Source organism: Nannospalax galili, unplaced genomic scaffold (genome assembly GCF_000622305.1).
Source record: "Nannospalax galili isolate Female #2095 unplaced genomic scaffold, S.galili_v1.0 scaffold666, whole genome shotgun sequence".
Classification (NCBI taxonomy): domain Eukaryota; kingdom Metazoa; phylum Chordata; class Mammalia; order Rodentia; family Spalacidae; genus Nannospalax; species Nannospalax galili.
The window spans coordinates 3,345,537-3,359,769 of NW_008356473.1; the positions used below are offsets into that span (position 1 = coordinate 3,345,537).

At 37.2% G+C, this 14,233-nt stretch overlaps 1 protein-coding gene across 1 annotated transcript in view; it reads right to left on the reverse strand.

Moving 5' to 3' along the window:
* Positions 1-14,233, reverse strand: part of Rad23b (RAD23 homolog B, nucleotide excision repair protein) — a 45,582-nt gene that overhangs the window by 18,570 nt on the left and 12,779 nt on the right. The window contains exons 2-4 of the mRNA XM_008854653.3: positions 10,114-10,195; positions 8,204-8,283; positions 3,888-4,156 (exon numbers count right to left, since the gene is read on the reverse strand). Of these exons, the coding sequence (XP_008852875.1) occupies positions 3,888-4,156; positions 8,204-8,283; positions 10,114-10,195 (431 nt within the window). The remainder of the gene's footprint in view (positions 1-3,887; positions 4,157-8,203; positions 8,284-10,113; positions 10,196-14,233) is intronic.

Consider the following 14,233-nt stretch of genomic DNA (forward strand, 5'->3'; position numbering starts at 1 on the left):
TTTGCTTAAATAAAACTACATCCCAGAAGAAAAAAAAGCAAAATAAAAGTTAAAAATTTAAACAAATATTAACTGGTCAATTTTGAAATGCTCACACTGTGAGATTTTAAAGGATATTAAGACAGTCATATTGTAATGACATGTTCAATTTACAAATATGAAATTGTTTGGGGAATCAATTTGTCAAATTCCAACGTTCCTTTCCATACACACACACTTTGATGTACTACCCAAGCAGGTTCTGGGTGATCTCCCAATGAGTGAGTGAAATGCATTTTTAGTTGTATATGGGGAGAGAGGGCTTAAGCTAGGAAATGATGTCACAGATGCTAAATGCAAAGTATTCCAGGTTAGCACACAAAAAAAATTCTAGTTCCCAAGTCTGTGCTGCTTTCTCAGCAAAAAGTCAGGTACCTTAGGACTTTCCAAAACATGGCTGACTGGGTCAGACATGGAAGCCACACTTAAGGGAGAACCCTAAAACCAAGCAATTCCCATTACCCATGTCAGTCTTCTAAAAATATTAAATGTAACCTCCAGAAAGAAACATGTCATAATTGTTTCAAGTTGTGCACCACTCTGAGAAGCATGATGAGTCTGCTGCTCCCTTCTAACCTTATCCTCTGTCCATACTATATATGCAAGTATATCCATACTGTGTTATGTTGCCTACCTGATGGTACTTTATCAGCCTCAATTACCAAAGTCACTGCCAAGGTATCCGAGTTCTGTTAAGGACGTCTCATTTTAATAATGCCCCCAAATATAATAGAAGTGATGCTGATGAATCAAATATGCCAAAGAGAATCTTTAAGTGACAGGACTAATGTTCACAATAATAGAGAAAAAATGCAGAGGCTGCCAAGATCTATGAGACAGATATTTTAAGAAACTTTTTTTGTTGTTGTTACAGATAGAATCTTGCTGTGTAGCCCAGTCTGGCTTTGAACCTGCAATCCTTCTGCTTCAGCATCCTGACTGCTAGGATTAGAGCCACGGGCCATAGTAGCTGGCTCACATGACATTTTTATTCCAGTATACTGTTATAATTGTTCAAATTTATTAGTCATTAATCTCTTATTACATCCAATTCATAGATTAAGCTTTATCACAGGCTTATTTGCATAGGAAAAACGGTATCATAGAGATCCCTAACGTGGTTTCAGGCATTCACTGGGCATCTTGACTATATCCCTTGTATAAGGGGAAAATCTGTATATTCTTCCTGTTCATTGTTGTAATACCCACAAATACTTCCCACGTCACCAAACATTACCCATTACTGTATACTGTGACTGGTTCTGATGCCAAGTTCAGCAGTGTCACTTGTGTCCTATGATGTACTAAGTCACAAAACACAAATAGCTCAATGCAAGTGAAGGCTGACTATAATATACTCTTAGATAAAGCAGGTATTCCCCATAATTTCCAGCCAAAATTACCATAATTTAAACTGTCAAAAATCACTGCATATGTCACATAAGGAATTATTTTTTGTTTTGTTTTGTTTCTTTCAACAGGTTTCAGGAGCAAGGAGCAGTCAGTTTGGCAGCGACGAGCCAGACCCACGATTTCTATCACAACACTTCAGAAGAACCATGTCCACACTGTTTCTAGTTGTTGGCTGCAACATTTTTATTTTTAAAAGATAAGCTGTAGTTTTGAGAAGCTCTTTAACAAAATGAATTTTTGTACACATTTGCTGTAAATTAGTTCATCCATTTTGGAAAGCAGTTCCTTACAAAACTAAAAGTAGATCTGGGTAAGGTGGTGCACTCCTTTAATCCCAGCACTAGGGAGGCAGAAGCAAGGGAATTTTCTGATAGAGGCTAGCCTGGTATGCAGAGTGAGTTCCGGGCCAGTGGGAGTTACAGAGAGACCCTGTCTCAAAAAAATAAATAAATAAAATCAACCAACCCACCCAACCGAACAAACTAAATGTAGAATTTCCCATGGCACTAGGGAACTCAAATCAGAATAGTGCAGAGATGCCTGAGCATCCATGTCAATAAAATTCACAATGGCCAAGATAGGGAAGTCAAGAGTCCATCAACACATAAATGGATTTTTTTGGGGGGGGGTTCTCATTGAGACAGGGTCTCCCTATCCAGCTGGCCTGGAACTCACTATATAGACCAGGCTGGCCTTGAACTCACAGAGATCTCCTGCCTACCTCTGTTTACTGAGTGCTGGGATTAAAGGCGTGCACCACCATACCTGGCTACACACAGTTTACATATATAACTAGGTGTTATTCAGCTTAAAAACAAACAAACAAACAGGAAACTCATTTGCAACAGGAACATTCTGCTAACCAAAATTAAGCCAGGCACAAAGAAAAACCCTGCATGATCCCACTTGTATATGGATCCACAACAGTTCAACTAACTGAAGTAGAGTTGAAGGGCAGGGACCAGAGCGAGGGATAGATGAGAAATGTTGGTAAAAGGCAGACTACTATGTTGAGGTCCACCCACCAAGGGATCAGGGACCATTGCAGAAGGGGGTGCAGAAAGATTCTAAGAGCCAGGGAGGAGGTGCATGACCATACAGAAATAGTCCTACAGGCGCCCAAGATCCTTCTCATACAAAGCCACAGCAATGGTGTTAGTATGCACAAGACCTATGCAAACTTATGGAGACAAAAACCCAGCACAGAACTGTGGAAATGAACAGCAAGCCCCAATCTTTGTCGGAGAATTACTGACAGCTGGTTGCTGTTGGGTGAGGAACCGCGGATTTTGGAGAGACTCTAGACAGGCTGACTAAACCCCAGTGGATGAACTTGCACCAAGGGACATCTCAGGACACTAACTTTACATAATAGGCCTTAAAACAAATGACAGAATTTATGAACTCCAGTGGGGGAGCTACGGGAGGTGCCAAAGAAGGGAAAAGAGGGTCTAAAGATGATTTCATGTATGATATACCAAAAATTCAGTCAAACTTTTTTTTAAAAGGCTAGTTTCACTTATATTGAAAGAGCAAGTTCTGGTGCTCTGTTGCACAAGGTTAATAATGTATATTTCAAAGTAGTTATTAAGATTGCTAATGTTTTTACCACAACAAAATGACAGCTGAGGCCATGAGGCCTATAAAGCAAGTTAACTTTTCATGAGAGCAACAACGTATACACCCAATAAAACATCACATTACACAAAATTTATCAATTAAAAATAAACTGGGTGAGCAAGAACTTACTCTGGGTGAATCTTAAACAAAGAAAAAAAATTAAAAATGTAGCTACACAAAAACAAAATGTTTTTGATCCCAAAATGCCTCAGCACTTTCCCATATTTCCTAAAGACAAACACAGAAGCTTAAATTCCCAGGCAATTTCACAAAGATACAGATACAACTGTGAAAACTCAATTTCAAGTTTCAACAAAAAGTGTTTGATGAAATACCAGTAATTGCTAACTCTACCCCAGCAGTTATCTATACGATATTCTGGTTTGTGCCTACTTTATTTAAAACTTTGAGTTAAGTCCTAGTATCACCCACATTTCAAACATGAGAGAAACTCTTAAAGGCCTTATTACGTGAGAACTAAACACAGTGCAATACAGCAATTGAAATACTTAGTGATGTGGGAGCAGGTTTATGATACATATGTGACAATGGCCACAAATAATGAATGGGCTGGAGTGGACACACATCTGGTTCCCAGCACCCACATGGCAGCTAACAACTAAAACAATTGGTAACCAGAACATGATTTTGTAAGTGAATAATAAATGATCAACATTAGCAAACCAAATTACTTCACTACTTACATACATGCAGGCAATACACTCATACACATAAAAAATAAAGTATTTTTTTCAAAAAACAAAAACATGAACACCACCTCTTTTGAAAGGTAATTTCCTACATGTAGTTCTTACCTGTCAGTTGGTACCGGGCTAGTAACCACTGGTGTCTCTGCTGGCTTTTCTACAGGTTTCTCTTGCTGAGTAGCACTAGCAGGTGTAGGTTCAGAAGTTGCTGTCGTTGAGGCTGGAGCAGTGGATGAAGGTGTGGAAGTGGGAGTCAAAGCAGGGGCAGGGGCTGGAGCCTGAGCAACAGCTGTTGCTGTGGAGGAGCTAACTGCAGCAGTGGTGGGAGCACTTGATTGCTGGGTTGCAGCTGGCACTGGTGTCATCACTGCTTTGGGCTGAACGTGTTAAAAAGCAAAATAATGTAAACATATTATGATGGCATCTCTTGTTAAGAGTATTACAGCTACAAATCACCACTAAAACAACTGGTAACCAGAATATGATTTTTAAGTGAATAATAAATGATCAGCATTAGCAAACCAAATCACTATGTCACAGTTCCAAAGAGAATTTTACTTTATCAGTTGCAAATAGAATTACAGTAATTTCAGCCTTTGTATCAATTTTATATGAAAAAGAGCCTAAAAAGACAATATATTAAAACGTACAGAGATATATTCCCAAAAGTAACACCACATAATTTTCTACAAAAAAACTAATGAATCTTGTGTATAATGTTAACGAACGTATTGCCACTCAAAAGCATTATCAAAGTAACTTTTTGAAATTAAGCTGTAAATGAATATGTGACTGTTTATGAACATGCTAAATAATCTGTTGCATTTTAAAAGGAGAAAAGCCCCAATGCTGACTATAAACCAACAGGTGCAAGCATAAAAAAGTATTATTTTCATACACACGCACACACACACACACACACACACAGAGAGCAAATAAATTTATGATCATTAGCACATAGTATTATTTTCATACACACGCACACGCACACGCACACGCACACACACACACACACACAGAGAGCAAATAAATTTATGATCATTAGCACATTTGAACAGCAGAGCTATAAAGCCTTCCACAAAGCAAAAGGCAATCACAGATGTATAAGTCATACTGAGTTTTATTCTTCTCAATATTCACCATCTATTCAGTTCATAACTTACCTGTATATGTAAGTTAACTATGGGATTAAAATTGAACATAATTTCCTATAAGTGCAAGTCAATAGGCTATAAAAGCATGAAGCTAACCTGTCTTGTTTGACTTAACAGAAAGTGTACTGGGAAACAGTAGTGTTAGCTTAGAGAAGACTTAAAAAATATATATATATTTTTTCAGTCTTTTTGAAACAGGGTCTCCCTGTAGCCCCAGCTGGCCTGGAATTCACTATGCAGACCAGGCTGGCCTGAACTCATAGAAATCCACCTGCCTCTGCCTCCTGAAAGCTGGGATTAAAGGCATGCACCACCACCCCGGTCTGGTTTTTTTTTTTTTGTACTTGGATACAGGGTCTCAATACTATTTAGCCTGCTGACTGGTTTCCTGAGTGCTGGAGTTACAAGAATGCACTAACAAACCTAGCTCCCACTCAAGATTATTCATGTTCTAAAGATGCAATGAGCTAAAACCCTTAACAATGAATTATCTGGGATAAAGGAGAGCTTCATAAAAGTGAAGACTGTGATTTTTAAGCACAAAAATTTTATAGTAATCAATCTGGAATAAATGCATTTAAATGCATTATACTCATTTAGTATTTTCCTCTATTACGAGTGTGGGTTTCTGCAAAGAGCTATTTAAGCCTATTTCTAAATAGTACCACAACCTCTGTTTTTGAATGTTTTTTTTGTTTCCTTTTGCTCTTTTAATATAGCAGACTTGAAATATCTATTCATTAAAACTATATACCCATTCTAAAATGTTTTCTATTTAACTCTTCCCATCAACTAGAATACCAAAGGAAATACATTTCCTAATGTGTGTGGTCTGTCACACTTTCTCTTACATACCATGAAAAAAAAAGGAATTGAAAAAGGGAGGAAATTATGGTATAGTCTATATATAAATATGGATGAACCTTGAAGACACTGTGCTCAGTAAAATAAGTCACAAAACAAATACTGCAAGATTCCATTTCCTGAGGAGTTAGGGTTTTCTAAGTGCGGCTTCAGTTTAGGGAAATCAAAAATTTAGAGATGGACAGCAGTTAAAGTTTATAAAAAAGAATGTGCTTGCTAGCTATATGTTGTTATTAAGCTACATACTTAAAACTGGTTTTGTTGGTAAATTTCATGTTACACAAATTTCACAATGCAGGAAAAAAAGTCAAAACCAGATGACAGTTTCCTCATCTGATTGTGCTTCTCAACAAAGCTTAACATTTTGAATAATTATAAATACTGCAAGATCATTATGATCTTCATTGGATTAAAAACTTTACCAGCCAGGCTTGGTGGCACACACCTTTAGATAATTCCAGCACGTGGGAGACAGAGGCAGGAGGATCTCTATGAGATGGAGGCCAGCCTGGTCTACGTAGCTATAGCAAGTTCTAGGCCAGCTGGGGCTACAGAGAAATGCTATCTAAAAAAAAGTCAAATAAAAAATAATAGCAAAAAGATTAAGTCCAACATATGGTAATCTGTTTTAGATGTCTTTGTTTTCTAGTACAAAAATATACATCAGCTAATTTATTTCACCTATTTTCTACTGCTATCATTATTTTGTGACTTTGGAAAATTTATTCCACTATTGATTTTTGAGGAACCAACTTCAATTATCCACTTAAACTTATCCTCAGTATTGTAAGAAGAGTGCCTGTTGTTCCCTTCAACTGAAGCAATTTGATCCCCAAGTCTTGTGGTAAACCAGTATTAAGAGGGTAGAAATTAATCTGACTGTGGTTCTTAGAGGTAGGGCCTTAGATTAGTTCATTCTATAGAGCAGGGCCTCCACAAGTAATTTTGGTGACCTTCAAAGGACAGAAGACAATGGACATGTATTCACACCATGATGTTATACAGCTAAGAGGCCTTCTCCAGGTCTTTACCATGCTGTTTTGACTTCTATCCCCCAAAATTCTGAGCCAATAATTAACTTTTGTGTGTTCTATTTTACAGAAGTTTCTCAGATACTTTATTACAGCAATGAAAAGCTGACCATCGATATTGTTCTTTCCTAGATTATGTATCTTTAAATAAATAAGAATATAAAGTAGTTTCTTTTTTTTAAAAAAAAAAAATCTACATTATAGGTGTTTTTTGTGAGTACACATGTATACATGCATGTAGAGGTCAGAAGACAACCTCAAGCACCATCCAGCTGTTCTGCTCTATTCTTTCTTTTTAGGCCTGGAGTTCACCCAAGTAATCTAGGCCAACTGGCCAATGAGCCCCAGGGATCTGCTTGCCTCTGCCTCCCCAGGCCTGGAATTGTTAAATGTGTACTATAATGCCTGTTTGTATATGAGTTCTTGGGATAGAACTTACATTCTCTACTAAATGAACTACATGCCCACCTCAAACTCATCTTAAAAGAAAAATTTTCACTATCATAAATCACCCAAAGTACTTCAGCATATATAGGAATGAAGGCACACATCTTTAATCCCCAGCACACAGATAGGCAGATCTAAGTTTGGGGGCAGGCCTAGTCTACATAGCAAGCTCCAGGCCAACTTGGGGATAAAGGGGGAACTCTGTCTCAAACAACAACAACAAAGATATTACTGGGGCTGGAGAGATGGCTCAGCAGTTAAGAGCACTGGCTGTTCTTCCAGTAGACTCAGGTTCGATTCCCAGCCCCACGTAGTAGCTAACAACTGTTAACTTTAAATCCAGGGGATTCTGACATCCTCTTCTGACCTCCATAGGCACGGCACAACACTAGTGTACTTACATACATACAGGCAATATACTCATACACATAAAAAAAAAATTACTTAAATAAAAATTCCTCACAAAAATAACTCCATCATTTTTTTTTAGTTGTCTTCTCCTGTTCTTTTTTACTTTCTAAAACTCTTTTATCTCTTTACTAAAACAATGAACCTACACGCCATGCTTTTTCTGCCCTGATCAGTTTCTCAGGTTTAATCTTTAACAGATCTAGCACCTTAGAGGCACCAATATTAGAGTTACAGAATAAAAGACATTAATTTGATTGCTAAGTACATTTTTAAAAATAATCACACAGTGATTTAACTACTCCAGAATAGCAACTTATTTTTTTGGAGGATAGTGAACAGATTTGTTAAGAGTGAAAAAAGACAAGAGTGAATGGTAAATGTGCTTACATCCTGAAAAGCAGTTAGGTACACCACACCATGCTATGGATATGTACAAACTGTACCCACTGTGGACTTGGCATCATTGTTTCTGCAAAGATTCCTATGCATAAAGATACAGAGTGAGGATCAGACTTACTTTTGTCACCATAACCACCACAAAGTTTTTCTCATCAATTTTGTATTCTTTGAGAGCAGTATCATCATTGAGGATTTTACCTAATAATTCAAGGGAAAAAATGTCATCTAAAGGCACATTAAGCTTTGTCTTAGAACTATTAATTTATAACCAACATTAACTCTGTAAATTAAAATCTTTGAGAAAACCTTTAGCTATTTGGCCAATATAAATATAAGTGGATACATATTAGTTTAAAAGGCATAAACATCTAGTAAGATGTCAAACATAGCTGTGTATGAAACATCAACTGATTGTACCTGAGACTTACTAGGCAACAAGTCCTGAAAAGAAGGGCTGTTTTGAAGAAAAAGAAAATTCAGCAGGGCAACTGCCTGGGTGTCCTTAAGAAAAAAATTTTTTTTTTTTTCCTGATGGGAAGAAAGGAAAGAGGAACTTCCTATTCCTAAATACCAGATAGTTGATCAATCAGAAAAGTCCCGATATCCCAATGTTATGAGAGCAAAAAACTTAAAACAAGAAAGCAGGCAAACCTTTAGAGAACGTGAAGATTTACAAAAAAGGGGAAGACGTTGTAGAACTCAGCAGTGGGCAGAGCACAGAAAACTGAAAACTGGCTATGCTGAAAGTCAGGTGCTCAGGCCAGGGATCCTGGAGGTTTCCTTCTCCTTTCATTTAGTTTTCCATTCTAAAAAAAGCTCCTGGCACTGCACAACACGGGTGCACTCACACACATGCAGTCAGTACACTCACACACATAAAATAAAAATAACAAATAAAATAAAAATTTAAAAAAGCAATAGGCATTAAACAAAAAACAAAAGAAAAAAAAATAAAGAAAAAAAGAAAAAAGGAAATGTGCCAGTAGGCCATGTAGTAAACACTGCTACCTTATCCTTGTCCTAGGCCTCCGAACTCTGGCCTATGGAAACAGTGCAGCTGGGTCAATGAGCCAGCTGTTCTCTCAACTGTCCCAGAAAAGGAATTTCTACAAAACCTCCAGGAAAAGAAATCTGCAAAAAACCAAATACCCACTTTTCACTGACAATCAGTGTTTACTACTTCCTTCAAGGAAGAAATAAGAGTGCCTTCTCTATTCATTATGGGTATTAAGTCTATATTTTTAACAAATGTTTTCCTGGTTACCAGTAAAGTTAATTAAATTTGCAATTTCCTGGTCACATCTTTAAATGTTTTTTAATTGGGGTGCCTTTTCCTTTAATTTTTTTGCCTAACACTGTCATTTAAAATCTTTTGCTATATGAAGTTTTCTGTATTTTTCAATTTTGGTAGTTTAGAAAGACACAGAAATTAATTTTACAGAAATGATTTCAAGCACATTAATAAACAATTGGCATTCAGGTTTCTAAATTCAATAGATTTTTAAAAAACAAGATGCTCAATTTGATAAGTAATGCAAGTCAGGTACATGATGCTTACAAAAGATAAAACTAAGTAATGGGCTGGAGAGATGGCTAAGCAGTTAAGAGCACTGGCTGCTCTTACAGAGGACCCAGGTGTGATTCCCAGCACCCAATGGCAGCTAACAATCATCCATAACTTCAGTTTCAAGGGATCCGACACCCTCTTCTGACATCTGCAGGCACTGCACGACATGGGTGTGCACTTACATACATGTAGGCAACACACTCATACACATAAAATAAAAATAGTAAGTAAATAAAATATTTTTTTAAAAACCTAAGTAATATCACCCAATGGACAAATACAAGACAAACAGGCAAAGAGAACACTGGATATTAATACTGTATTTAAATAATTGCTTTCAATACTTTTTATCTATACAGAGTCAATTTGAAAATACTGTCATTTTCAAGATAACACTTCTAAAATTAAAGATGTCACTACAGGTAAAACATAGCATATTAATTTCAGAATTTAACTCATACCTGCATAAATTAATTTTTGACCTGCTACTGGAAAGGCATCTTTCCCCTTTTCAGATTCAATCTTCTCTTTCAATGCTTTCACCTATAGGGAAAAAAAACAGCAATAAAAAGTAAGCCTAAATTAAAAAAATGACAATATAGACAGTAAGAAAAATGATACCAGATGAAAATTTCAATGCAGGCAAATTAATGCACTAAAAACTTCAAAAGACATGTCTTTCCAACATTTTACTGAAGACTCAGTATTAACCTGTATTACTAAGTACATCAGCCATGAACTTTATTCAGTATCATATCTGTTGTACATACATTGAGAAAAAGCATGCAGGAGGCCTGGATTTGATCCCAAGCACCACAAACAACAAAATTCTATTATTTGATCAATTTAAAATAAAGATTTCAAAATAAGTTTTCTTTCACAAAATTAATGAGCTTATTATTCAAATTTTTAAGAAAAGTCTTCTGTGGCTACTGATAGCTCAGAGGGTGAAGGCACTTGCCCCCAAGCCTGAGAACCTGAGTTCAATCTCCAGGACCTACAGGATGGAAGGAGAAAACCAATTCCCAAAAGTCTGCCCTCCACATAGGGACACACACGCACATAATTTACAAAAAATAGTCTTCTGGAGTTATGGACAGTTGTTAGCTGCCATGTGGGTACTGGGATTTGCACCCGGGTCTTTTCCAACCAGTGTTCTTAACCACTGGGCCATCCAAGGCCTCTTCTGTCCTCTGCAGGCATTGCAAAACACTGGTGTACTTACCTACATACAGACAATACACTCATACACATAAAATAAAAATAATAAATATAAATAAATAAATAATAGCCTTGTAACCCAGGAGTTATAAGACATAAAATGCCTTTACTTAAAATAAAAACACATCAATGTTAAAGACAAATGTAAATGTTAAAAAGCAACATTTTAGGGGCTGGAGAGATGGCTCAGTGGTTAAGAACACTAGCTGCTTTTACAGAGGAGCAGAGTTCGATTCCCAGCACCCACATGGCGGCTGGCTAACAACCGTCCATAACTCCAGTTCCAGGGGAATACAAGGCCCTCTTCTGACTCCTTGGGCATTGCACAGCACAGGTGCACCCACAGAGGCAATACACTCATATACATGAAAAAAAAAAAAAAAAAGCAACATTTTAAGAATATTATGTTTTGTTACAACCAAGGAGGGTTTTTAAAAATATCTTATTTTTATTTTATGTATATGAGTGTATTGCCTGCCATGTATGTGGTGAGTGCACCTGTGTTGTGCAGTGCTGCAGAGGTCAGAAAAGGGCTTCAAGATCCTTATAAAGGATCTTGAAAATAAGTCTGATCAACTTCTTGACCTGACCAGAAAGCAGTGTCATAGGAGTTTAAAAGGCAACAAGATGGCTCTCCCATGTGTCTTAATGAAACTACATTACCTTAAAGGCAAAAAAAATTAAGGTGACAAGATGAACAGGAAGATTCCATTCTCTTCAATTTTTTAGAATATTTCTGAAAATTGTCTAAGTTAGCTGTTCTGAGCTTTGTGTGAAAAACAGTCAAACAGAAAGGGACACAGAGCTAGTTTTTTAATGCAATTAAAAGTGATGATATGGAGTCAGGCATGGTAGTACATACCTATAATCAACACTCAGGAGATCAGGAGGCTGAGGTACAAAGATCCCATGTTTGAGGCTAGTCTGGGCTACATAGCAAAATTTCCAAAACAAGCAATAAAGAAACAAAGTGAAATTTCCAAAGTAAAGATAGGACTGTTTATTTTTCAACTATATTTTTTTAAAGATTTATTCATTTTTTGTACATGACTATTTGCTTGTATACATGTATATCATGTGCATGCCTAATGTACAAGGAGACCAGAAGAGGGAATTGGACCTCCTGCAACTAGTTATGGATGGTGATAAGCCACCATGTGGGTGCTGGAAACTGAACCTAGGTCCTTTGCAAAGAGCAAGTTCTTAGCCATCTCTCCGGCCCCAACTTCACCTGCCAAGTCACACTGCTACTTAGTGTTAGCTGGAACCCAAATTGTTCTCTACGACTTCCAAGCTTTAGAGCATTTTGTAAATAGTCAGCTGTGCCATATTTTTCTAAAACTTTTTTTTTTTTTTTTTTACTGAGACAGGGTCTCCTTGTAGCCCCAGCTATCTGAGACTCACTATGTAGACCAGGCTGGCTTTGAACTCACAAAGATCTGCCTGCCTCTGCCTCCCAAGTGCTGGGATTAAAGGCATGTGCCACCACGCCCGGCCCTTCTAAAACTTTTTGATGTAACTCAACACCATAAAAAAAAATCTCAGCATACTCTTTTCCACTGTTCCAAAATTCAAAGATAAAACATGAAGTCTTTAAAAAACTCAGATCACCTCAGCATCAACTCAGAACATGAATTACCCTCCATTATCTAATAGTGTATTAATTTAAAAAAAAAGTTATGTACATACACCATATTTTCTTTACCCATTCCTGTTGACAGGCACCTAAGGGTTGGCTCAATAACTTTGCTATTGTGAATAGTGCTGCAACAAACACTGACATTCAATTATGTGTGTGAGAACCCTTAAATACCCAGTAATAGTAGAGCTGGGTTATCTTTAGCTTTTTTTTGGTCTTTTTTTGAGACAGGGTCTTCCTGTAGCGCCAGCTGACCTGGAACTCACTATGTAAACCAGGATGGCCTTGAACTCAGAGATCCAATCCACCTGCCTCTGCCTCTCAAGTGCCGGGATTAAAGGCGTGCACCACCATGCCCAGCCCCTCTTTGTTTTTTTGAGGAATCTCCATGGCGATTTCTTCAGTAACTTACTACTTTCCATCCCCACCAACAATGTTCGGACTTCCCTACTGCACCATTACTTGCCAGCATTTATTATTTATTTTCTTAATGACTGTCATTCTGAATGAAGTAAGAGAATTTCAATGGAGTTTCAATGTGCATTTCTTTGATGGCTTAGTGAGGTCCAAAATTTGTTCATATTTACTGGCCATCTGTACTTCATCTTTTTAGTAAATTGTCACTACCCATTTATTGAGTTGTTTGATTATCTGTTACTGAATTCTTAATCTTCTGTGTCAGATACGTTATTAGCAAAGATCAAGGATTTTCTCCCTGTACAAGCAGGCCTCTTCCCCGGATTGTGCCCTTTGCTGTACAGCTTTTATATTTCATTAAATCCCATTTGCCTCATTTCCTTTTTAGAAAGTCCTTGCCTATGGCCCATGTCTTTAAATCTTTGCCTATTTTTCCCTCTCACAGCTTCCAAGACTCAGGTCTTTGATCCATTTGGAGTTGAAATCTGTGCTCAGTGAGAGATGAGGATCGTCTCAATCTTCTACTTGTAGTTATCCAATTTTCCCAGCATCATTTTTTTCCTCTGATGTGTATTTTTGGCATTTCTGTCAATCATGAGGTGGCAATAGTTGTATGGGATTAAATCTACATCTCTAACTTATGCCAGTTTTCTTTTTTAAAGTAAGCTTATTATTGTGTTTATGTGTATGTTTTGAGTACAGGCATATGTGTGCACAGTGTAGCTGTGGAGGTTGAGGACAACTTTCAAGAGTTAGTTCTCTCCTTCCACCATGGGATCCTGGGATCAATCTCAGGTCATCAGGGTTACATGGCAAGTGCTTTTTACCTGATGAGCCATCTTGCCTGCCTTGTGTATGGTTTGGTACCAGCACCATACTGTTTTTGTTATGAGTATGTAGTACACCCTGAAATCAGGAATGATCATACATACAGCATTTGGTTTAGTTACCTGAAGGCTTTTGTGCTTCACATGAATTAAGATTGGTTTTTCTATTTCTGTGAATAACATTAGAATTTTGACTAGAATTCCACTGCTTCTGGTAGCATAGTTTCACAATATTAATTCTTCAAATCCATGAGAAATCTTTTCATCTTCTAGTATCTGCCTCGATTTCCATCTTAGCACATTACCATTTTGCATTGTAGTGATCTTTTACTTCCTTGGTTCAAGTTTTTAAAAGGCAAATAAATGTGTATAGGATTGTTTTCTTGACTTCTTTTTCAATATTTACCTTTTTAAAAATATATATTTTCAGCCGGGTGTGGTGGCACACGCCTTTAATCCCAGCACTTGGGAGGCAGA